This window comes from Vanellus vanellus, assembly GCF_965231255.1.
Source record: "Vanellus vanellus genome assembly, chromosome: 1".
Taxonomy (NCBI): domain Eukaryota; kingdom Metazoa; phylum Chordata; class Aves; order Charadriiformes; family Charadriidae; genus Vanellus; species Vanellus vanellus.
In genome coordinates this window covers 156202639-156229352 of record NC_138905.1, presented here as the reverse complement: position 1 = coordinate 156229352, position 26714 = coordinate 156202639, and the positions used below count along the sequence as shown (strand labels likewise).

The following is a 26714-nucleotide window of genomic DNA, read 5'->3' as shown; positions in this document are numbered from 1 at the left end:
TTGATGCACATCAAAATCCAGAGTGCTACATCCATTCAATAAATACATGGTTAATCACAGGAACCACCAACAGCAGAGCAAGGCTTGCCTTAATCATTTAAAAACAGATGGAAAATGAGGTTGATGTTAAGCACGTTAACGATTTTGCTAAGCCTTTTTTTTTTTCCAGCAGCCCATTTTTCATGCTAACGGTGTGTTTTTCTTCCAAAGCCAGGTCACACACATCACTCCAGTGCCTGGCAAGAGAGCTGTCTCGGGGTCGGCCAGGAGTCCTGCTCGGACACGGGCGCCGACTCCTCATTTCCCAGGTGAGCCCAGTCCCAGCCCCGGGACTCCACTCGGCTTGGCCCAGACGGAAAGGTCTGGTGGGACCCTTTGTGTAACAGCACCAGCCAGCAGGCAACCAGCACTCATCGCCGCAGGACCAGTGCCACCTGCTGCAGCCGCTGTGAGCAGGACGAGGACAGCAGGGGAAATAAACGGTGAGCTGCAAACAGCTGCTGGCAGCGCGCTCTTGTACTCAGCCAGGTGAACTGGACCTCGATAGCGCTGAACCAAGGGTGCCACCTCATGATAAAGCTCAGGGAGCAGGGTTACCTTGGGAGCCTCAAGCTATCCTAGAGCCTTTGGGGCTCTCCTTAACCCTGTTGTGCCTCTTTCTGAGTGGTTTTGCCTACCTCCCCTCAGATATCAGATGATTGCTGCCCTAATCCATTCCTCCCAGTGCTCTTCCCTGCAAGTTCCCCCTTCTCCATTGAACATCTACCACTTTCCTAATCAAGAGCTCTGTTTCATCATGGTTGTTTTAACATCTAGCGATACACGCATTTTTCCTTCCCACACATCCCCCACTGGCAATCCATTTCAACCTCCCCACTCGCCTCACGTCTCTCAGCCTTCACTCTCACCAGCAGGTCTCCGGCAGCCTCACGCTGAAGGACCTCCTTTTGCCAAATACCACAACCAGTTAATTCAACTGCCCTTCCTTGTAACACATCCCAGCGCCCCTTGCAAGCCTCAGTCAGTGCAACCGCAAGCTCCCCGACCGTTCGGTGCCCGCACCACAAGGGAGCTGCATCTCACTTCTGCACCACAGGCTGTTTCCCCTCTGATCCAATGCCCCAGAGCTGCCCGCACATATGTTGTTTCGGGGTGCTCAACGCCCCCCTCCTGTCCCACCTCCAGAGCACTGCACTCGTCCTCTCAGCTTCACACCCAACACACAGCACATCTCTCTCCTGGAAGATGATCTAGTTTTCCTGAGGGACTCCAGAGAGGATTCTCCCCATCATTGTCAGGGTGGCAGCAACCATAATTTCTTCTTTTCCTGCGACATCTCCGTCTTGGCCAGTTTCTTAGTAGCCCCTTCTTCCTCTGTGCATGGCACAGTGCCAGCCAGCTTGATTACACGCTCATGTGCTCACGGCACATTACTTTCCAGTCATCCTCTTTCTTCTTCAGTTGCTAACGCACAGTTCTACTTATGAACTGAACAGCCTCACAACGTCAGTCACAGCTTTGCCTTCTACATCACTCAAAAGGGGCAAAGACACAAGCGCTGGGGCAGGCACGCTAGATAAACAACATGGATTTTAAAAATACAGTCAACTAAGTGTAGCGTGAGGAAAAGCAGCTGGCTAGACAAAGAACTAAAAAAACCTGCCCTTGGTAAGGGCTGGCCGGGAAGACTGCTTCTCGGGCCTCTTTCTTGTCCTGCTTGTTGAAGAGAACTCAGCACACCACAGCGGTCAGCCCTCTAAGCCTGTCAGCAAATTATTGCTCACATAATCAGAATCTTTCAGATACAGGAGATGCACTTACCTTTCCCACAGTATGTCTTCTCTAACAGGGTCACATACCAGCTGTCCTTTTATATAAGCATTTGCCTCTCTAGTAAATGAGGAAATTGCCTGAAGAAGGTGCTTTGCATCATCCATGCTCTCGTCACTAAATTCTACCGCTAAAGGAAAAAAAAATATTCGGGCGTTATGACAGAAAGGATGTTGTCTGTCATCCATTGGAACAATATTCTGAGTCAAAGTCATTCCAGGAAAAGTTTGTTATTATTTGTCACGGCAAACTTTTCTTACATTTGATTGCATATTTAATTAAAAACTCTATTCTTCATGCACAGTAGGTGAATTAAATCAATATAAAACCATATTCATTATATATGACAAAGTATAACCTACCGGAAAAGTATCAGACTGATTCAAAAAGTGTTTGGAAGCTGACTGAAGCAATAGCTACTTAGCTTTAATTTTTTTTTTCATTATTGAATCTCACTGTGAAGTTATTACTCCAAAGCATTTGGATTGGATATATTTCTAAGCATCCTCCCCAGATTTAAGTTGGCAAGACGTATCTTTGATCTCATTCCTAATTTTGTTCCTATTCTAATTTAGGTAGGCACGATCTGTCTTTGGAGACCTCCAGAGAGACCCAGCCCTCACCACTGACTCTGTGAGGAATACAGGCACTTAATAGTTAAAGGGCTGGTTTACCAGCATCTAAAATCTAGATGGACCTGAAATTTTGTAGTCTAGATTCTGCACTAGATATACAATTCCCTCACAATATCAAAGCTAAACTGGCCATATCAATTTTTGCAGGCAACTATTAAAGAAAATGCAAGTTGTTTAAACTTGTAAGGGCATGTTTGGGATGGGATTCGTCACACTCAACTTACACATTTACAGCTAAGCCTTTTTATAGGCACTGGAAAGAAAGACAAAACCTTAAGGTAAATGATTCATCACATCCTAAGCAAAGCTCTGCTTTATAAGGCGATCTGCTATACCCTAACCCTGCAGTGCTTCTTTTCCACCAACTGGAAAGATGACATTGCCCGCCCCACTATCGTGGCATCCATGCACAGGGACGCCCTCACTGCCTCCAGCAGGACTCTGGCTTCAGCAAGCAACTGCGCTGTGAGAACCACTAGCGTCCGCTCCTGCGGGTTTAGGATTTCAGCAGGCTCCTCTCGCCTTGCCTACGCCCTCAGAAGCCCGGGTGCCGCACTGGCCCCCAGTACTTTTATGGCGACCTGCCATCAGCAAGGGGCAATTTTACTATCTGTACAGCAACACGCAATCTTCTGCGGAAGAGCACTCAGACCCCACATCAAACAGCTCACCCGGCTTCAGTGGAAGTTGCAACCACCGAGGACAGGCCTAAGTTTAAATGCATTCCTTCCCGCAATATCACACCAGAGTCGATGACTTGTATCGAAGAGCCAAACATAGCCAGCGCAATACTGCTTCACCATTTATGCACAGCCAAACTAGAGCTTGCAGCGTATTCCTAATCTCATCAGCACTGAGCATCAGCACTGTCTGAGGGGACAATCTAAGAGCGCAGAAGCAGCCAGATGTGAGACCTGATCTCAGTTCCATTAGCCTAAATCCCAAAGAAGCCTAACTGTTTAAATAGACTCTCCGCAGGATTTGCCCCAGTATAAGTAAGGCATAAGTCTGGACCTGTATTTGACAGATTTTACACTTGTGTGTAATCAAGAATCTGCATTACAGCCTCATTAACACTGGTTTACTCCTTTTAAAAAGCTTTACTCAGCTTTTAAAAAGACCTGTGTACAGATTTTTAGAAAACAGTGAGATACTGAAAGAGATCATTTCTAGCCACTAAGATTACTCAACTGATTACCCTGGTTATAGGAACTCAGCGAGGAATACTTGATGAAAGTTTATCCTGATGAAGCCCGCTTTGATTAAAGCCATTCTTCTTCCCCGATTCACGGCACTCTCCTAAACCACCGCCTGCAGGCACTGCAAACCCACAGCGCGTCACAGGCAAGCCCAGCAATATAAATCTTCACCGTACTCCCGACTCCTTCCCTCCTTTGCCACCGAGGGCAACATCGCTGCATCATCAAATTACAAAACATGTGTTTATTAGCACCAACAAGTAATTAAAGACCAGAGGGACCAAAACATTGGAGTTCACTCAGGTTCACAAAATCACCGGAGCAGTTCTGGTGACCAGGAGAGCATTTTGGGAACAGAACCCTGCTGCCCACAGCAGGCTCACAGCCCCTCCACCTAAGTGCAGAAGCAAAGCCACTGCTGACGAGGTGCAAGAGGAAAAGCAGTGCCTCACAGCGGGGTCCCACAGGGCTTTGGAGATGGCATCTCTCCACTTAAGCTGCACCCAGAAGCCGCCTGGCAGGCACACTGGTGGTGGGGCACCTCGGAAAGACCTTTTCCCAACAGCCCCAGGTGGGCCAAAGGGTGGTGACTCAGGCCGAGCAGGGGACAGCCAGAGGCATCAGCCAAAGCAGGAGGCTGGATCACCACCGCTGTCCCCAGCGCTCAGCTGAACCCCGAGCAGCTCCATCCCACCAGCCTGCACAGGCAGGGAGGGCGATGGAGCAGAAGAAACGGCTGCCAAGACACGCTGTGGAAGGGTGATGTCCTGCATCACAGCCTCTTCCCTCCGACTTTTCTCTTCTTCCCCACGGGAAAGACATCCAGTTTTATCCACCCTGCGACAATGACCACTTCGGGGGGGAGGGGGAAGTGGGGGGCAGCAATTTTCACAAAACAGCTGCACCTCCTTGCACGTGCCCCTCCAGGCATTGCTCCTCTGTGGCTGGGGCAGTTTGGAGTTGTGTTTGTCCCCAGCAAACACATCAGCACATATGCAGGCTGGGAATAGCCTAGACCATGAAAAAGGCCCATTCCAAGCCCAAGATCCACCAAGCACCCAGCACAAGCCATTCTGAACTGTCAGGTGCTGCCCTCATCCACACGCCTACAAAGATCTTTTACAAACCCAATCCAACGAGTACGGTAACATTACCCGACCTCCCAGACCTGGATTTTAGCAAGTACAAAAGGCTCTGCTTCAGAGGCAGGGATGGCAGGAATCATCGCCAACAGGTTTAGGCTAAGAAAACCTTTTTCGGAACAAATAGAAGGTGCTTGGGATCTCACTTCTAATAAAAACACTTAGGAAGCAGAGAGTAAGATGAGAAGGAGTGCAGTAAACTTATCTTCAGCCCAAAGTGAATTGATAGCAGGGACACAAACTGACAGGCTGCACAGTAAATACCTGGCTCAGCAGGGACTGACTCTGGCTATTCATCTCTGCAGCTCTGCAGAGAGGGACCTGAGAGTCCTGGTGGAAAACAAGTTGACCATGAGCCAGCAACATGCCCTTGTGGCCAAGGCAGCCAGTGGTATCCTGGGGTGCATTAAGACTGTGGCCAGCATGTTGAGGGAGGTTATCCTCCCCCTCTACTCAGCCCTGGTGAGGCCATAACTGGAGTACTGTGTGCAGTTCTGGGCCCCCTAGTTCAAGAAAGACAAGGAACTACTGGAGAGAGTCCAGCAGAATGCTATGAAGATGATCAAGGGAATGGAGCCTCTCTCTTACGAGGAAAGGCTGAGACCTGGGTCTGCTTTAGCCTGGAGAAGAAAAGACTGAGAGGGGATCTCATCAATGCTTATAAATATTGAAAGGGCGAGTGTCAAGAGGATGGGGCCAGACTCTTTTCAGTGGTGTCCAGTGACAGGAAAAGGGGCAACAGGCACAAACTGGAATGCAGGAAATTCCATCTCAACATGAGGAAAAAATTCTTTCCTTTGAGGGTGGCAGTACACTGTAACAGGCTGTCCAGAGAGGTCGTGGAGTCTCCTTCTCTGGAGATATTCAAAACCCACCTGGATGTGTTCCTGTCCAACTTGCTCTAGGTGAACCTGCTTTGGCAGGAAGGTTTTGGACTAGATGATCTCCAAAGGTCCCTTCCAACCCCTACCATTCTGTGATTCTGTGATCTGACAGCGGACAACTGCACCCCACTTCATAAGGTGGAGGTGGCAAACGCAGCAGACCTTTGAGCAATCCTTATCTGCTGACTGGCTTACTGGTGCTATACTCTGACATAACACCACCGTATCCTTTCATCAAAGCCACCTACATTTGCACAAGTAGCCCTCTGTGTTTATCACAGGAAGGTGTTTAACCTAGAACTAAGGCAAAAAAGGCTCACATCCTTCTGACACATAGCGGAGAAGGGGTGCAGGCAGTGCAGGCAGCCCTCTGCTGCCGGGCTCCAGTGCCATTCCTTTCCCCAAGGCAAGCTTAGAAATTGCCAGCCATTCAGCTCTTGTTTACAGGACAAACTTATATATGACAGTGTTGTAGGTGTTAGCCTTTTTTCTTCTTTTGTTTTAAACACACATTTGTTGAAGACCCCCAAGTGCCCCCAGCTGCAGCCGGGGTGCCATTTATGTGTGCACAATGTGTTTCATCTCCTGACAGAGACCCAGAGGAAACAGCCAGCTGTGCCACTGCCCTGCAGCATCACCTCAAAACAGCCAGACATGCCACCATCCCACCGTCTCACCCCATGGTGAGTGCTCCCCGCTGCCTGCCCCCTCTCCTGCTCCAAACAGGGGCTTCTTCTGCAGCAAACCTCCCACCTGGATGGCCTCCTCCCTTCCTACCACAGTGGAGGTCAGCAGTTAATAACCAATAGTCTCTGTACTATCCCATGCTCCAAAATGCTTCCGGAATACATGGCATTTCCAATGCCTTCAGCTGCCTTAGGAGAGGGAGGCTGCACCAGGAAGATCAGACGGGTGCCTCCTATCAGCAGCTAGAGGTATTAATGAGCAAAAAGACTTCTGGGTCCAATGACTGCATGTCTATAAAGGTTGCAGCGCATTGCACGCTGACGGACACTAGCAAAGCCACATAGCCTTACCCACACCAGCTCTCCTGGTCACACTCCTAGAGGTCCACCAAAATATCACAGCAGGTGCTGCCCCGTGCTCCACCATCCCCTTTCCTTGCCAGAATGGCCAACAAGCCAGACGACGTAGCTGTGGTTAGGGAAATACCACCTGGTTTTGGCAGGCCCCAATAAACTGGTAAAAACACTACCCATATGAACACCTCTTCCAGTTCAAAGTAGCATCTGCCTGCTGGAAACACCAAGGTGTGGACAGGGAAGCTGACAAAATCTCCCGCACCTCTCCCCACCGACAGTGTTTGCCAGGCTAAGATGATCATTAGGTTATCAAGCACTGGTGTAAGCGAGTCGAACTGCTTGAACACTCAGTAACTCCACGGGACAAAAAATGATAACACAGCAGGGAGATAAAAAGTTATTAGCAAGCCCTTGTCATACCCTGCGGGAATATAAGGCAAAGCTCTACCTAGATACGTCTCCAAAACCAGCTGATCGTGACTGAAATACAAGTGACTGCAACAGATGCAAATCAGAGATGGAGGTAATTCATTAATTGAAAGTGCAATTAATTGAGAGTCGCAATTAACTGCAGCTCAGGAAGGTATTTAGACGAATGGTTACGTACTGTGCTCGGTAAAGATGTTTTTTTCTAAATGCGAGCCAAAGAGCAGCACCGCAGAGTGTCGCCAGCCTTTCCACCTCCCCGATGGAGACAGCGAGGCACCGCAGGAGACCCCGCTCCACCGCCCTACCACTGCACCGCCAGCTTGGGAAGCATGCGTGGGAAACCATGCATATCTCAACAAATAAGGGTGGGGTTTGGGTGGTGTTGTTTTTTTTTTTTTTTCCTTACCTGAGCTGTATCTGCTGCGCAAACAAAACATTCTGAACTGATCTGACGAAAATTTCTTCAGGAAATCCTAAACTCCACCCACAAAAAGACAGCTTTAGCATTATATCAAACAATTTCTTCAGGAGCTATTCCACCCCCTTACCTAGTTTCACAGCATATTTCAGACAAACTAACATGACAAATAACCCATCTTTGTAGTTTAAGATAGGCATAAAGCTTTAAACTGTAACACCGGTTTAAAGTCTAAACTAAATAAAATCTAGTTAATCTAGTTCCATATAAGATAGATGTGCGTACATATATACAATATATAAATATATGTCAATGTCAAATATAAGACTTCGTAATTATGATCAAACATACACTGTAAAAAGACCTTTGCAAAAAGACAAACTGAAATTAGCAGGCTAAGATTGGGATACAATCATACAGGAAAGGACAGGTTCTGAGCTTTGCAAACTTCATGAAATAAGAAATATTTCTTGAAAAAGAAAGTAAGTGTACTTTTTCTGCAGGACTATAATATGAAGGAAAACAGGGGTGAACAAAATACTTTTTTTATATTTCTAAAATTTATCTGTGTTAATTATGAAACCTCATTAATTTCACCCTAACTTTTTTTTTTTTTTTAATTTTCAAACTGCTGATGGTAAGTTTGTAACACAGAAGTGCCACTGAAACAGAAAAATCTTAGGGAGAAGTGAATACAAGTGAGAAAATACGGAAAGTGCCATTTGCTTAAAGATGCACATTTCAAAATTTAGCTTCTGCTACCAGACTAAACCAGCCTGAGCACTGAAGATAGCAAACTGTCAGCAATGTGCTGTCTCTCAAGTGAAAACAGAAATAATTGAGGCAATCAGGGCAAGATAAATGAAGAAATAGATGGCGATACTGTTTATTTTGGTAGGCGCATTTTTGGGGGGTTTTGTTGTTTTCGTTTGTTTTTTTTTTTTTTTAAATAGTCTATATAACTGAGTGTACCCAATGTGCACAGAAGCTTTATGCTAATATACAGAGGTAGAACAATATGAGTAAAGTACAGAAATAAATTCAAATTTGGGACAGGAGTATGCAAACAGGAAAAAACAATTCTGCATGTTGTTAAAAACGGAGCACAGAGGAAATATCACTGCTCTTTCAAAGGAGGTTGCTCAGCCATGCGCTATCTGGGGGTCAGAATTAACAGCTATTAAAAAATAAAGCAGAAAAGAAAAAAAATCAGAGAAGGTGACCAGGGGGAGGGAAAACAGGGCAGCTGGACGCAGAGGACACAGGGCGGCTGTGCCTGGGTTATGGCCTGGAATGCAGATGGCCACTGGTGGGACCAAGGGAATGCCGCAGGCCCCATCCCGGACAGGCCTCCTGTCGTTTGGACTGGGCATGAAAACTTCCATATAGGGCTTAACTCCAAGATTCAGGAAGGCTGTACGGGAAGAAGTTTGTTTGGCCGGACTGAAAATGGCTTACAGGGAAGGATTAATACTTGTTAGCCGTGTCTAAGGGCAGAAATTAAAAGCCAAGACCCACAAGGGAAGAGAGATGGGCCTGAAGTTTTTGTTTTCTCAACATAAAGAAGTCCCACCACAGACATGGAGGGGAACGTTTCTACATGTTATTTTTGACTGCATGCATTTTTTAATTTATCAGGGAGTGTAGTGAGTGTTAGGACGAGGTGTGATGGTTTTAAACTGAAAGAGGGTAGATTTAGATTAGGTCTTAGGAATAAATTTTTCATTCTGAGGGTGATGAGACACTGGAACAGGTTGCCCAGGGAATTTGTGGCTGCCCCATCCCTGGAGGTGTTCAAGGCCAGGCTGGATGGGGCTTTGAGCAACCTGGTCTGGTGGGAGGTGTCCCTGCCCATGGCAGGGGGGGTGGAACTCGATGATCTTTAAGTTCCCTTCCAGCTCTAACCGTTCTCTGACTTGTGGTCATTTCTCCACCCTCTGCAAAACGTCTGCTGAGACTCAGGAAATTTCTGTGAAAATTGAAAGCGATGGGTAATTTCCCTGGGGGAGACAGGGCTTAACCATGCCCAGACAGCATCAGGAGAATTAAGAATAAAGCAGCTCATATTGAACTCTTTTTTAAAGGGATTTCAATTAAGTCTTCCAAGAGTGCAAAGGGGAACATATGTGCTGAAACGGCCTCTCAAGCTTTGTCTAAAGGAAGGAAATTACCCACTTCTAGCGATAGGTGTCAGCCATCACAGGAGCCACCCCAGCGCCAAGCACAGCTCTACGGCACACGCCTGGCAGGGAAACCCTGCTCTGGGCTACGCCAAAAACTTTGGGACACAGTAAACCAGGACATATTCACGTGGCTTGTGGGTACCAAAAGATAAAGCTCTCTGTGCATCAGCAAGGTGACTGTATAAAAATAAAGGAGAGTACGAGAGACCACTGGCATAGTGCAGTTGCAGGACACCCAACAGCTTCCTGACACAACGCTGACACTGTGTCCAATTTCACCTAAAGGAGAACGAGGGAAAACGTCTGCTCTTTTCTAAGTCCCAAAAGCTCTATTAAGAGCAGACAGATGAGAACCCACCCCTATAGAACAGAATCATTTAGGTTGGAAAAGACCCTTGAGATCGTCAAGTCCAACCATAAACCTGTAATGCAGAAGTCTGGTATGGGGCACAAATGCTGCTCCTACAAATGCTCTCAGCTCAGTGAGATCCATGTAATAAGGAAACCCTGAGTCGGAGCGGGGTTCCTACACCCTCCTACACCCAGATCCACAATAACAGGTACACCAGCACTACAGAAACACTCCGAGTCAGGTCTTTCACTGCAGTGTAAGTACACACTCCAGAGTCTTCTCAAAAAGAGGGTTGTGATTAATATTTATATATTACCAACATACATTATGTCAATCAACAGAAATAGATTACCTTAATTGTTACGTAGTTTTTTAATGACTTGGACATTTTTTCTTGACTTCCTTTAACATGCAAATGCCCTAGAACAAAAAAAAAAAAAAAATCAGGATAAATGAGCTTGCTTCTGAATGAGGAGTGAAAGAGAAAGACTGCACTGAGACACTGGAAACGCTGGAGGCAGCATATGCTGTGATGGATATGTGCCAACCATTTCAATGCAACTTGTAACATATTTTTCAATAGCTTTGCCTACAGTCCTGCACACCTCTCCATCCTCAACTTTGGCTGGGCGAATTTTAAAACACAGGAAAAGAAAACACCACCATAAGCAGAGACATTAATAAGGAACAAAAAGTCTCCCTGCTCGGAACTGATAATAAACTGATAAAAACAAGCAAACAAGCAAATACTTTTAAATCTTCACAGAAAAGTACTTTACCTGTTACTCTTGACTTTTCAGAAATATTTTAAGACCTTTAAAGATCTTCCAGTGACTTCGCATTAAAATATTCTTGAAACTCAAGCAATTTTCTGTACTTATGACTTGCTGGTGGCTGCTACACTGTTTTTTTTTAATCCAATGGTTTATTGTGCCAGTCCAAAACACATTACATGTACAATTCATTTTCTGCACATTCCCTATTTCTACAGACTTTGGGAGACTGAGAAAAAGAAGGGGGAGGGAGGGATGTAGCTATGATGCCTAATTTAAACTAGCTTATTTTAAAATGCTATCTCTGAGCACTGCCAGAGCTTTCAACAACCGCATGGACCATTGGTTTGCAGGGCTGTGGTACAGGAAAAAAAGCAGTAACCATCTCCATTGCCTTTAGGAGAATACGCAGAGCTCAGCATCAGGACTGAAAGTTCTGTCAAAGAAGACAGGAGATGGGCAACCTCAGGCTGTACGGTCCTGGGCCTTGTCTGTGCTAGCCACAGCATCACCGCTGATGGAAAACATGAGTTATTCACAGCACCAGAGACGTGCCAAACATGTAGCCAACAGCAGACTACTCAGCATCACTTCAGAAATTTTGTTAAAAGCCTTAATTGGCTTCCCCTAATAAAGGAGTAATCCTGTAAGTTACCGAGCACCCACAACTAACAAGCAATTTTCAGGCACTTCATGACCTGCAGAATCCAGCACTTAATCTTACTTGGTGGCAGATGTTTAAGCATGAACTTTTCTTACTCTGGAATACTACATCAGCGCTCTGCATTCTTTCAGATTTGGCAGTCCAACATGATCAACACCGCAGAGTACTCCGCAAAGACAACATATGATCATGCTTCCTAGCTTTTACAGGTGTTGGCAGAGGTGGCATTTCTTGCTCAGCACCCCAAGCAGCTCTCTGAGTTTTGTGCTACTCTGCACAGCGCTGATTTTGCAGCCTTGCCTGGAACTCCCTCACTTCCCCAAGCCCATAAAATCCCCATTATGTTCATCTAGATACAAAAGCAACACGCTCAGGCCTGGTAAACGGACGTAAAAAGCATCTGTTTTCACTTCTTAACTACTTCTGACAATGATTCAAAGCAGCGGGGATTCTCCATAAGAAGGCTATCTCTGGTCCTATTCCGACCACCTGGAAATTTAAGCTTGCACAACACTCTACGCGGAGTAGGAAAGCATCAAGAGATCTGTGGATACAGAACCAGCTACAGTTGAAATCTATGATCAAACCAAAATCTCATTTGCACCATATTTGTCCTGACTGCTAGCAGGCGAGGCCACTTTCACCATTGCGTGGTTAAATTCAGGGCCCTTAATAAGAACGTTCAGGCTGTCAGCGGCACTGGACACCTGCAGCTCTTGCAACCCAAGTAAAACCCACAGACAAACTTCTCCTGGGAGACAGGGAAGAGCCTGGGTGTGATTATTATCTTCTCTTTTGCAAAGGTGCCTAAGTATTGACTGACTTAAACTTTAGGCAGCCAAGCTTAAAATAGTTTGATTGTGTTTTCCTAATAAGGTACAGGTAACATCTGAATTTGAAATAATACTCCTCTTCAAGAGTTTCAGTGCTTAGAATGATTTCATTAAAGAATCACAAAATACAAGGATTTTCATAACTTTGGCTTGGCGCTCTTCCCAGACTACAAGCAGTCTAAAAATAAAGTCCTTATAAAAAGATTTATCCCCAGTGCGGGGATTTTCTTCCTCTAATGGGGATTGCTCCTCCAATTCTGAGCCTGCTAAAATTCTGAAGTCTGCTACCAGAATAAATTGTTTCTGAAGCTGATTCATTTGCCCTAAATAATTCACACTGTCGTCCTCCAGCAAAATTTTTTGACTTAATGAATGTGATCTGTCAGCTCCTAGAGAACCTCAGTGTACAAATTGCCCTTGGAATTAAGTTCTTTTTTTGTTTTTAATCCTTTTTTTTTTATTTTTTTTTTTAAGAAAAATTGACTCCTCTTTATTTAGTTAGTTTCAAAGAATATTTCCCCTATAGTTTCAGTTCCAAGCTTGAAAAGTCAGATTCACTGGTTTTCAACAGAAGGCTGCACCTGGCAGTATTCAGTGGATCTTAGTGGGAGCACAGAGAATTCCCCAACACTTCAAGAGCAAAGCACACCCTGGAGGATGCATCAGCCTCTGGACAATTGCTATTGGTTTATTACAGGCTCTACACTGGGAACTGAAACTATAATTCAATATTCATTCCATACAGTACAAATATATATAAAAAAGAAAGCCCAAGTAATGCCCAGAGCGTAGCACAGGCTTAACTCTGCATCTCTTAGTCATGGAAGCAGCTCAGAGTTCACCAAGACATCTTGCACAAAGTACCGTTCAGCAAGAAGAGAGACTACAGATTTGAACTTGACTTTTTATTGACTTCAGCTCTTTGGAGACCATCCAGAACCACCACGACTGCAACTGGAAGAACAGATTTCAAGATTTCCATCAACGGCAACAGCACTAAGACCATCAGACAATGATGTAGTTCAAAGCACTGTATGGCACAAATGTCACTGAAGCACTATCGTGCAAAGGCAAAAAGAATACATAATGCCAGGCAGTATCGTAAGGTGAAGACCAAGCGAGTAAAAAGACGCTTTGGTACAGTTTAGTGAGGCATAGCCAGCGAGGTCACTCCTGGGGAAAGAAAGAAGGTTTGCGACGTCTACGGGCTACACCAATACCAAGTTACTCACACTCCACGGGAAAGCAGAGAGACAGCTAAGTTGGTCCAAGCACTGGAGAGGGTTAAGGATTATAGTGACAGGACTCAGTGTCTCCACTTTTCTACAGACCCAAGGGGTGAGTGACTTGGTCTTTATGTAGCCCACAGATGTCACAGACCTTGTCTCTACCCACCAGCAACCTCACTGATGATGCCTGACCAAAGCATCTGACTCGCTTGGTCTTTAGCATGAATCTTGTTTCTCATACCCATCATTAGGCCTAATGCTACTGGTGGATAAAAAAAGGCTTCCCAGGAAAATTTAAATAGTTACAGGTATGTGAATTGCGCACATGGAACATCCAGTGCTTGGTTGCTGCAGCAGAATGTCTGCCTGCAAGGCTTCCCCCACGTTTCAAACCACAAGAAACATCCCAACTCAGACATTTCTCTGCAGGACCACAACTTTGTGAGCTTTGTTGGTTCATCTGTTCATGTATCTTAGCATTCTCTCCATTCTTATTTTCCAGTAGTACAGATGTCTTTTCTTACCACAATTAAAAGCCTATAAAATATAGGCTTTTAATATAAAATAAAAGGCTATATTATTCTGCATGCTGCTGAAGACTTATTTTTAAGCCCACAAGCAACTGGTGCTGAGAGACGTTGGAGAACAAGAGTGGTTTGTTCTATTCTCAATGCTTTTAGAACATTACAACCATCTACCTGCCCGCCTGCCACCTCCACGCCTTGCCTTCAGATACTGGGGGTCCTGTTTCCAAGACAGCAGGAATTTCTGGTTTTAGAAGGACTACAAAAACACATATGGAAAAGATCAACTATTTTCACCCTCATCCTGGAGGACTGTTACGGCCAAAATACAATTAAAAAGAAAGCCTATCACAAAGAGCACCTTCAAATTTCGAGGAAACTCAAGGGAAAGGGAAAGAGATTCTACAGGAAGAACTCTTCTTTCCACATTTTTAATTAGGAGTAAACACTGTACATGAGCAATGCACATACTGTTATTATTTGGAGATTTTCCCAGATGAAATTTAGGAGTATTTCACTGTAATTGCTTCACTAATAAAGGCATTCATTTGACATGTTCAAGCTTCACTCCTATTTATGTTTCTTCACTTAGTGAGTACAAGAACTCAGTCATTGTAGTGGACCATCTGCCTGGAAGGCTTCCCTCACATACCATACAAATGCCAAACCTAAAAAAATAAAAATAATAATAAAAAAATCCTACAGGCCTCTTAAGATGATTAACATTTTACTTACCAGAATGCAAAAAGTAATTCCCCCATTGCTCACACTGATGATACACCTCGCACTGTGCAATTTCATTTTCATGATGAGGAAATGCAAGATCTATTCCACCGGTATGGATGTCCAGCTGCTTTCCAAACACTGCACTGTAACAATATTTTCCTGATCGGTAAGTAGAACACTACAAAAGCTTTTTGTAAAAGAAATGCAGAAAAGAATAAGATGAAAAAACATAAATTTAAGTGCACAATTTAACAACTGCAATTTTAAAACAAGACTTTGCACAGATATTGGACACCAAAACTGCAGCAGAACTTGCATGGACCGGACCCATATCTGCCCGCAATTAATTCTCCTTAGTAGGAACAACTATTTTTCTAATGTAGATTAAAGAATGGCAAGCAGGACATCTCCTTTCCTTGTACTGCTACAGTTTCAGTATCAGACAGCTGCCTTCATCTGCAAACCCAACGACTTCAAAATGACGAGCATTTCTGTAAATTTGGTATTACTATTCTTTATCTTGTACCTTTTCTGTAAGAATTCAGGCAACACCATACCCAGTCATGATAGAAAACTTTTAGCTCTACGTCATTATAATGTCAAAAGAAAGTGTCGGTGCCTCTGATCTCCCGAGGCCATTCCTCTCATCCCAACATCACTGCTGTATCGGTGCAGGTCACCCATAGGGTCTCGGCAAACACCAATGCCTGGCAGCAAGGTATTCATGTGGCAACAGAACAGACTCAGGCGCTTTCTGGTGAAACCCCAGGAGTCAAGGCTGCTCCACTCTTTCCACTGCTCCAGCAAGTCCCTGCCAGGTCACGCTGGGCAATCGAATAACTTCGTTTTGCCCATCTGTTAAACAAAGACAGCATTTATCTACTCACAGGGAGGTAAATCAACGCTAACTGTCCAGAAACCAGGGACACCTAAGCTGGGGAAGACGCAAAGTCTACACAGCAGAAAATAAAAGGCAAGCCCCACACAGGCGTGCATGTGTGTGTACACACAGACACACACAGTCTTTCCATATGTCACGTTAACAAGTTGCTCCTGGTAGCTGACTAGATATTAACAATTTTGTCCCTTTTTGGGACAAAACACCCTGTTAATGACCTGGCTCATGATGGCTCTGCAGAAGCAGTTAGGGCACAGGAAGAAAAGAAAACAAGGAGAAGACAGGAGGGAAGAAAGACGGGCTGTTGCCATTTCCCAGGCTCGTGCCCCTCCGGTTCCTCCTGTCTGCTCCAAACCCAGCTTAAGCACAGACCTTCACAGGAGCCGCCCTGGCTCATGCCTTCCCTTGTACCGTCTACAGAGGAGCACCAGCCACTCGCCATTTCCTCCAACAAAACCATTAAGAGCTGGGGAGAGGGGAGAGATGGATCTGCAAAACGTTAAAGGGGTGGGAGGAGCAGCCCATCTCACCACAAGGAAAACTCCAGGGAGGAGATAAAAGGAGGTCATTCTCCCCCTCTACTCTGCACTGGTAAGGCCACAACTGGAATACTGTGTCCAGTTCCGGGCTCCCCAGTTCAAGAGGGACAGGGAACTGCTGGAGCGAGTCCAGCAAAGGGCAACTAAGATGATTAAGGGCTTGGAGCATCTGCCTTATGAGGAAAGGCTGAGAGAGCTGGGACTCTTTAGCCTGGAGAAGGCTGAGGGGAGACCTTATTATGGCATAAAGGATCTAAAGGGTGGGTTGAAGGAGGATGGAGTCAGGCTCTTTTCAATGGTAACAGGACGAGGGGCAATGGGCACAAGTTAGAACATAGGAAGTTCCGTTCAAATACACGGAAACACTTCTTTACGGTGAGGGTGACAGAGCACTGGCACAGGCTGCCCAGGGAGGTTGTGGAGTCCCCTCCTCTGGAGATTTTCAAGACCCGCCTGAGTAATGTGCTCTAGGCAATCCTGCTTTGGCAGGGGAGTTGGACTAGATGATCTCTAGAGGTCCCTTCCAACTCTGAAAACTCCGTGATTCTGTGAGATCAGACCTCAGTCACAGCAGGTGAATCCCTCCTCCAGGGCTGCACCAGAGACCAGTGCCCTTCCCACTCACCTTCCCCAGAGGCACACTTCAAAGACTTTTCAAAATTAGTTCACCTAGATTACTTAAAGTGCTTTAAGATCTTTGGCAAAACAGACGGGTAAGTAGGTACTGCTTAAAATGGGCCTTGGACAGCTGACTGGGACAGCAAAATGTCTTCGGTACCTTACCAAAATAAGGTCTCCATTTTTCACAGTCCCAAGGTTACCACACTTATGCTCTCCATCGGTCAACTCTTATTTACATGGCAGGAGCCTCATCCAACCACAGTAAAATAAGTCTTTACAGAAAGAAATGCAGACTATAGGTAGCACTGCATCAGCAGATAGGCCATTTTATAACTGGCATGTCCTACCTATGCACTTCTGTCACAGGTTGCACTCCAAATATAGCATATTTTTGTGCACTTCAGTTGCTTTAAGAACTGTTTCACAGTGCTGAAACTATTTACAGACAGAAAATCACCCTTATAAACAACTAGGTAGTAATGACTAACAACCCCAAGTGCAGCAGCAAAGCATATGAAAGAAATCTAAAGCACCTGTTCCATCTAATTTCAGCTTGGGTTGAAAACTTAAGTTAAACAGGGCCAGATCTAAATAGTTTGTTATTAGCTTCAAAAAAAAAAAAAAAAAAAAAAAAAAAAAAAAGAACTAAGACTAAAGCAAAACTAAGTACCGCTATCAATCTTCCAGGAGAGATTTAGTCTCTTTTTTTAAAATACAAATGAATAGGCCATAAGTTAACACAGTGCAGTGTAAGTACTACCAACCTGTGGAGAAAAAAAACCTCCAAATTAAGAGCAAGTTAATTTAAACCAACGACAAGCAAAACGCTGCTACACACAATTCCCATCGTGCCCACAGAATATACTGCCACAGAGAAATCAGAATATTTAATACTGTGACTGACTTTTAAAGAAAGTTGAATAACACTTAGATGATTAGCATGAACATCCACAACTGCTGTTAAGGTAAGATGAGCAAGATCTCATACACTCGCTGGAGTCAAGATGGAATCCCACACCCTGTCCTCCTGACACAGTACTACATGCTGGACTACATCCGATGGAGACTGCAAGAAGTGGAAGGGATGCAAATGAAAGAGGTACCATAACTTTCACTAAAACTCTGGTTACTCAGTTCAAGTTAAAAGACTTGCTAATCCCAGAAAGCCAACCACATCCTGGGCTGCCTTTAAAGAATCATGGCCAGCAGGTCGAGGGAGATGACTCTTCCTCTCTACTCTGCTCTAGTGAGACCTCACCTGGAGTACTGCGTCCAGCTCTGGGGCCCCCAACATAAGAAGGACATAGACTGTTGGAGTGAGTCCAGAGGAGGGCCACAAAGATGACCAGAGGAATGAAGCACCTTTCCAATGAAGACAGACTGAGAGAGTTGGAGTTGTTCAGCCTGGAGAAGAGAAGGCTCCAGGGAAACCTTATAGCAGCCTTCCAGTACTTAAACGGGGCCTACAGGAAAGTCGGGGAGGGACTCTTTTCAGGGATTATAGCGCTAGGACAAGGGGTAACAGTTTGAAACTGTAAGAGGGTAGATTTAGATTAGGTATTAGGAAGAAATTCTATACTCTGAGGGTGGTGAGGCACAGGAACAAGTTGCCCAGGGAAACTGTGGATGCCCCATCCCTGGAGGTGTTCAAGGCCAGGCTGGATGGGGCTTTGAGCAACCTGGTCTAGTGGAAGGTGTCCCTGTCTATGGCAGGGGGGGTGGAACTAGATGATCTTTAAGGTCCCTTCCAACTCTAACCATTCTATGGTTCTGTAATCAACTGTGCAATCCTGCCCGTCATATTTTAAACACATCTGTCTCACGAGAAGGTGCCTAAACACAGCAAGACAGCTATGCCATTAAGGTAGAGCAGAGTTCATTTGGGCTGCACACAACATCAAAAATTGCACAAAGTATTCACATCAAAACTGGTTATTTCTACTGATCAGAAAAAAACACTTTCAGTACTGCTGCTACCATTGTACTGTAACCGAAAACAAAAACCAGCACTAGATTTAAAATCCAAGAAATCTGACCTTGATATTGTGGAACACTCAATGTGCCATCCAGGTCTTCCTTTTCCCCATGGAGAAGTCCAAAATGGCTCTTGAGGTTTGGCAGCCTTCCATAGAGCAAAATCTTTACCATGTCGTTTATCAGTATCAACTGCCAAGAATAAATGATTTGTTAATGGGATGCGTCTCAAAGGAAAAAAAATGAGCAAATGAAAGCAAGTGGAAATGTGCATTTAGTGAACTACTCAGATGTTAATCTCTTTTGCTCAACTTCTTTTCCTGCAACTTTCCTCCCTTCCCCCTTATACAGGGCTTCCAGTTTCTCAATCAAGTGTTTGAAAAAAATAACATTGAATTAGATTTCTGCAGGCTAAAAAGATGGATTCAAGATTCTTTAATACATGCTATCCTTTTAGTCCTTTTGGCCTTCTATGGTTTTACATCATTCATTTAGTTACTTATCAGCCAGTTTCCCAGGAAAAACAGATTGCCCTGCAATAGAAAAGGTAACAAAAATGACCCAAACCAAAACCCACAAATAATAATAAAAAAAAAACTAAAAAAAAAAAAAATTTTTTTTTCCTCTGGGACACAAATAGTTTCTAGTTCAGATTCTATAAAACCAAGAGCAGCACAGAGATGAAAAAACAAAACTATTCTTGGACAGCAGAACCTTCCAGCATCATTTTCACCAATGGCTTCTCTACAGAGAAGCTAGATTTGTTGTTTCGTTCACCACACAGCCAAGGATGCACTCCTTTTTGCCGCAGTACAGCTGAGAGGAGGGTTTGTCTCTACTGGCTCCTAACCCACGGGCAGATACACACCTCTCCCTGGCAGGAGCTACAGAACGGGGTTCTGGACTCTGTGGGGTTTTTTTGCTGACAAATACATGACCTCACATCTGACTGATGCGGAATGATATACCTATTTGGCTTGAAGGGATCCAGCTTGGCAAGCAACTCGCACTGTTTTAAGTTCCCTTATTTAACACTGCTCATCTGTTTTATCAGCAGTTGATGCTAGATTTACTTCTTTCCTCTACTTGTTTCAGATCACTAATGAAACCACGGTGTATCACTGGGTCTGGAGCACCCTGATATCAACACATTTTAATGATGATTCACAGCTATTTTTGGACAACCATTAGATGGTCATTTTCCTTGAGACATTCCGCTTGTACTTTATTGATATACAGAGTCAGTTTTTATTTAGAATGTCATGCAATATTAAGGGAAGCACATTACAAAAATCCATTACACCTGCTTCATCATTCAAAATTGATAAGAAATAAAGGGACAGAAATATAACCCTAGTTTTATCTACTGAATCTTCATCTTGGCTTTTTCACTACTTTGCCAAACTCTGGCTGACCGGTATCAGCTGACTGCAACCTTCTCTTGCCTTTTTTGAGTATACTGCTACAAAAAAGAAAACAACACAACCACAAAACATTCTTCATCTTCTCAGTTATGAACTAAAGAGTCAAAGTCTTTAGAAATAACAATAAATTTAGTTGTAGGTGACAGGAGGGGAAATAAGGTAAAACACGCAATTAGTCACAGTTGAGGCTGGAAAGCACCTCGAGATCATCTAGTCCAAACCTTGCTCAGAGCAGGCTCAGCTACAGCAGGCTGCCCAGGATGGTGACCAGTGGGGTTTTCAACATCTCCAAAGAGCAAGATTTCACAGCCTCTCTGGGCAACATGTTCTTGTGTTAACCATCCTCAGAGTAAAAAACGTTTTTCTTAGCTTTAAATGGAATTTCCTGTGTTTCAGATTGTGCCCATTGCCTCTTGTCTTGTCAACAAGCACCACTGAGAAGAGCCCGGCTCCATATTCTCTACTTCCCCCATCAGGTACTTGTACACATGGGCAAGATGCCCTGAGCCTTCTCTTCTCCAGATTGAGCAGTCCCAGCTCTCTCAACCTTTCCTCATATGAAAGATGCTCCAGTACCTTCATCGTATTTGTGACCTTTTGCTGGGCTCTCTCCAATATGCCCACGTCTCTCTTGTACTGGGGAGCCTAGCACTGGACCCAGCACTCCAGGCATGTCGTGCCAGTGCTGAGCAGAAAAGGATCACCTCCCTTGACCTGCTGGCAACACTCTTCCCAGTGCAGCCCCGGAAGCTGTTGGCTGCCTTTGCAGTCAGTAACTGCCTCTAAATAACTGTCGACAAAACACATTCCCTCTGCGAGTTGTAATGTTGAAACAACTCCAGAACGGAGCTGTGAGAAGTTTCCTTCTGGCTGCAATTCACCTGAGCATCAGCCTGCCAGGCATCTTCAGTAATTGCAAACAGATTTTTTTCAATGAAGAAATATTGAACTTCAGCGTGCAAAGGATGCAGGACACCTGCATCTAATTCTCCAATGCAGAGACCTGATCTGACCCAAATTTACAGAAACGACAGAGCGGCTCAGCAATCCTGCTCAGCAGCTGGACAACCGCAGCAAAAAACGCCCAGCTGAGGGTATCGGCATGCTCTAGCACAGCCTGTCAAGAGATTACTCACCCTGACACAAACAGGGTGCTTACCAGTAGTCCAGTGGCAAGCAATGAAAGAAGCAAATTCATCTGGACAGCACAGATCAGAAGGGTGCAACTGCCCATACAATAACACGGTAGGTGACGTTTCCCTGCATTTACTCACACTTGACTATCTCACTGCAGGCTAGCGCAACAGATGAGACCACCACCTCACTATGAAGTCTGTATGTACCACTCCCAAATATTTAAATAAAATTAAGAATCTTAATCTTTCTAGGGTACCAGTAAAAAAAAAAGACATCCAAATTAATTAAGACTATATTAATTAATTAATAATGCGGTTATACACAACAGGCTGGAAAACTTTTTCAGGCTTTTGAATTAAGGTTTATGCATAGAGACATCAAGAGCTCAGACAATGCATTAATATGAACAAGTCGGTGCCATGAACATACCTGCTTCATCTTGGGCATCAGGATAAATAGCAGTTAATACTCCATATCTTTTTCCCCAAGACTTAACATCAAAATAAACATTACCTAACAGAAAAAAAAATGTTTAGTTTTATAGAAAAGGTGGGACACGTTCATGATAAAGAGGGAACATTTCCCTGAAAGCAAAACAAAATGGCCTTCGACTCCCATTTGAAATTATAATTCATAAATTCAGAAATATTGCAAAACTAGTAGCACGTGTTTCCATATGACCAGCTTTTCAGTAACCTCACTGCATCTGTTCATTCTGCGCATAGGGTAACTTTGTATTCTGGAGATCTCCCTAGGTTCTTCCCTGCCCATGCACAATCAGCAATTCCCTCTGAGATGTAGCTGACTGCTATGTCGAGTTACAATGCACTCGAATGCTTCTACAACCATCATCTCTGTTAAAAAAAAAATCCACATATTGTGCTTTGCAGGCACATCTCTTACAGCACCTCCTGTTTAGAGCTAAGAGGTTCCCCCAGCTCTCTTGTAGAAGCCAGACCAGGACTTCCCCACAGGAGCTTAGATAGCAGTTCATGACAGTAAACAATTATATTAGGTAATGAGCTACATTTAACTCAGAAATTGAGTAATACTTGTTCTGCCCACTCATATAATCACAAACGAGTTGCTCACACCCTGTCTGTTAATCAACAGAAGGAAAGCCTGGCACAGGGTATCTCATCTGATCCCAAAACAGGATTACTAAGAGCGCTGATTTCCTGCACATGAGCTGAACAAGCAGTTGCCTTGCTATACATCTTACCTTGCGAGGTTGCATAAGCTTGTCCACTTGCAATTATTGTTTTTATAAAGGAAATTATCTGAGGAATATTGTCCGTCACTCTCATATATACTGTAGGAGGAAGGACCTTAAACAAAGAAAGAGTAATATCTCATAAGCCTGTATGAAACACACTGCTGACAAGTCTCTTCAATCTAAGAAACAAACTTTAAATAACATTCTCTTAAATTTTATCTTTCAAAAAAAAAAATGTTGCAAGAGACAGAGCAAGTCAAAACTCCTGTGACAATGAGTGGTGGGATGGCTCTTGTGAACAGTCCCTGTAGCACAGCACAGGCGAGAGAGAAGTGGGGGGGGAGCATCTGTCATTTGTCTCAGTGGCCAGTCTGGCCCAAACCATGACAATCATAAAAAGGTCATAAGCAGCATTTAAGATAATACACACTCGAAAAAAAAATCCACTAATTTTTCCCAGTTGCTTACTCTGTGCTTTTGACAAGTATTCTACACAAGAAGCAAAGTCACCTGAAGTCAATGAAAGAATATTTGATGTATTATCTGTGAACCAAGGCTCTATTGCATGGGGTAAAAAAATTGCATTCCTAAAGAAATTTAACTTGTTCCTTCCAAAGCTACGGTTTGCTTCTCCCCCCATTTCCTTACTCAAAAGGTGTGCAGCACCTTTCCAGAAGAATGAAAAAGTGAATCAGTATTCAGTTTCCAAGCAACACTTCATCACATAAGCAATCAATTTATTTTTTCATATCAAACTGTTAAAATCAGATTCCTTAATAAAATAATTGCTTTAAAATACTCTTAAATTTAGAAGGTCGGGTATCTGTACCTTTAAGGCAGCCATATCTTGTTTAAAGTCTTCTTCATAAATACGAGCAAGAGCTACTGGCGATATATTCATCTGAAAAAGAGAAAAGTAGATTAGGAAATCATAAATCAAAGTAATAATATAAAATATTGCAATCTTTTATCAGACAGTTAATAGCTAATTGGAAAACTTACAAAGCCCCCAAGGTAAAGAGTCAGAAAGGCTTATTAATCTAACAGTCACGGGGAGGAGATGTAAGTTATAAATAACTTAATAGTTATGTATTAATATTTTGGAAATTCAGAAGCGTAAATGAAATACTACTTTTAAGAGAAAGCAACCAAAGATTAGAATAACAAACTCCTTCCCTCCCTCATTATTTTCCTCTCAAGAGGGTCTTCCATTTCCAGTGACAAGATATACTACAGTACGTGGGACGTGAAATTCATTCAACTTATTGGCAGGGGACACCGATACCACCTACGTGTCAGAAAGACAGATCAGAGACTTGCTGCATGAGACAGGATATTAATTTTCAGTGATTAAGAAAAATAAGCTCTTTCAGCTGATCATGGTTACTCATAGATCTCAGTACAACCGGGGGAAATGAACTGAGAGTCAGTCCCATGCTTTGCCAACTGCAGCACTTCTCAAGCACCTTCTCCGCATTCCTCATTCACGGGGCGATGGACAGGAACAGAGATCTGTGCAGAAGTAACGAGAAAATGCAACCCGAAAGGAAAGGGACAACTTGCGCATGCCAAGACACTTGTTCTCCAATACCCAGAAGAGGCCAGGGCTTGAAAGATGCAGGACAGCAAAACCTGCCCTAGCAAGCAAAAGCATGATATGAAAGTGTTTCAAATGCAAGCTTTTACGTCTTCTCTGAGAAGAACCTACTGGGGAGGAGACAACATAGTCAGTCTCTCCAGCTTGCAGATAACTGAATCATTAACAAAACAAATCCGGTTTCATCACTTCCAATTCATTACTGGAGCATCTTCAAAGGGCTGATTTTCAGAGCGCAGGTGGGAACCACTATTTGGACAAGCTCCTAGACTGACAGGAGTTCTGGTGAAGACAGACCAGATGCTCAATGAGCAATGAAATGATGAAGGTAGCCAGCACTGAGAAATGAAGGCACACTTCTGCCTATAGACCAGAGTGCTCTTCCAGACCCCAGTGATGGGACTCATCTCCCCAGACAACTCAGCTGCTTCTTCAATCAATGCGGAAGACAAAGGTGCCTACAGGAGGAAGACGGGGAAATTCCTCCTGTCCAGACAGATGCCCAAAATGCAAAGAGACTCATCTCTCTCTCAAAGGACCACTGAGGGCACGCAGCATGGTCATCATAGACTAGATGCCCAAACTTCATGTTTTTCCTAGATAAATCCCACCAGAGGATGGAGATCCAACTTAGGCATGTTGACCCTACTGCCTGTAACGCTTCAAGTAGAAAGGTCCCCACAACAAAATCAACCCACAGAGGTAGAGGCCTTGGCCATGCAAACAAAATGCAGAGAGCAGAGCAGGCATTTCAAAAAGCCATAAAAAAGCCACAAAAAGATTTCTTCAGAGAACCAAAGAATGCAGTAAATAAACACAAGTTCTTTTAAAACATGTCATTTTCCACCCCTCAAACATAAACTCTCCATAACGTTCTGTCAATAAGGAAAAATTTTAAAATGTATATATGTAGATTTAAAATGCAATCTTATTTTTTTAAGATGGCCTACTGCCTTTAAAAAATGCAAGTAAATGAACTATGGGAACAAACATATTTCTACAAGTGCTGTGCTAGTATTCTTTTGAACGTAGTACCCTATATTTCACAGGAATAGTAACTGTTTACTTAAAGATTAAATAAAAATGACAGCTGTCAAATTCTCTGGCTACAAGAAACTGGCTTAAAGCTTGCAACTGCAATTTGATCCAACGCATCCATTTATGATCCAGAAGACGTGAGTTACAGATTTAAAAAAAAACACTATGTAATGCTTAAAAAAAGAAAGCCAACTTCAAAACGCAGAATGCATTCTTGGCACTTAGGGTCCAAAAAAAAATTCAAGAAAAAGAGAAAAGAATTGGAATAATCATTCACCAAGCTCTGCTGGTAAAAAAAGCCTGATTAAAATCCAACTGAGAACCACTTATAGCCATAAAATCTTCAATCAGGCCAACAACCCCAAGAATTCAGTAAAAAGTTTGGTTGTGCTGGGTTTTTTTTAATTATTTATTATATTTTCTATATTGATCCAGCCACCAGGCCCCGGTCTTATCAAGACTTACCCATACACTCAGTGTCACCTTTCATGTAGGTGACAAGACTGATAAAGCTTTCCAAGTGCTGACATTGCACCTTTTGGGAACCACCCTCAGCCTCTCCCCTGGCAATGCTACACATATATCTATACATATGCTGCCTTGAACCATCGACGGTACACAATGCTTCTCCAGAACACAGCCAGAAGCCTACTGGCTGCTACGTTTTGGGTTGCTTTTTGGGATAAGACACTCTCCAGCTGTGCTGAGGATTCACCACAGCTTTTCATTCCCCGCTGGCCTCCCGGGCAGTGGGTGAGGGCAGGAGGAGTGTGTAACACCATCCTCCCCACCGCTCCCCCTCACCCCTTAATTTACCTCCGCGCAGCTCTCGACACACAGCCCTCCGGACTCCCAGCCCCATTACAGCTATGCCAGAGGACCAGAAATCTCAACATTGATTATCTACTAATTAAAGCAAACAAAACTCAACCAAAAAAAGCCCAAACCCAGGTTAATTTCCCTATGTAAGCAGCTGTAGAAAATACCAAAAGTTTGGGTCAAAGACTGCAGCAAATACCTACCTCATTGGCTCTTTTTATTATCTTGTCATCTATGTCTGTGATCCCCATCACCACGACAACTTCGATTCCAAAAAACCTAGTCATTATCCTCCGAATTATATCAAACTTAACATAGGAGCTGGAAAAGAAAAAACACAAGCTTTTAAACATGCAGTAGTAAGAATAAACCCAACAGCACTAACAGCCACAGGGACAATCTAAACCCCCCCAACACTTGCAATGAAAAGGTCTGTAAGTGCATAAAGTGCTTTTCCAAACCCAGTTACCACCTGCACAAAAGTCATGCAAATTTCCCTTGAACTGGCCTACCCTCTTCTGGCATTAGCGACACATTACATCAAATTTTCTGAGTGTTTTCTTTTGTTGCATCTTGTTATTCAAGCA

General features: G+C 43.9%; 1 protein-coding gene across 1 annotated transcript in view; it reads right to left on the bottom strand.

The window, feature by feature from the left end:
- The window catches only part of CARS2 (cysteinyl-tRNA synthetase 2, mitochondrial), a 36346-nt gene extending 9922 nt beyond the window's left edge, over nucleotides 1-26424 (bottom strand). Inside the window, exons 1-9 of the mRNA XM_082498517.1 lie at nucleotides 26331-26424; nucleotides 23503-23574; nucleotides 22680-22785; nucleotides 21887-21970; nucleotides 18959-19088; nucleotides 14874-15007; nucleotides 10468-10535; nucleotides 7569-7635; nucleotides 1822-1960 (exon numbers count right to left, since the gene is read on the bottom strand). Of these exons, the coding sequence (XP_082354643.1) occupies nucleotides 1822-1960; nucleotides 7569-7635; nucleotides 10468-10535; nucleotides 14874-15007; nucleotides 18959-19088; nucleotides 21887-21970; nucleotides 22680-22785; nucleotides 23503-23574; nucleotides 26331-26414 (884 nt within the window). The 5' untranslated portion in view covers nucleotides 26415-26424. The remainder of the gene's footprint in view (nucleotides 1-1821; nucleotides 1961-7568; nucleotides 7636-10467; nucleotides 10536-14873; nucleotides 15008-18958; nucleotides 19089-21886; nucleotides 21971-22679; nucleotides 22786-23502; nucleotides 23575-26330) is intronic.
- Between the last annotated feature and the right edge of the window lie 290 nt (nucleotides 26425-26714).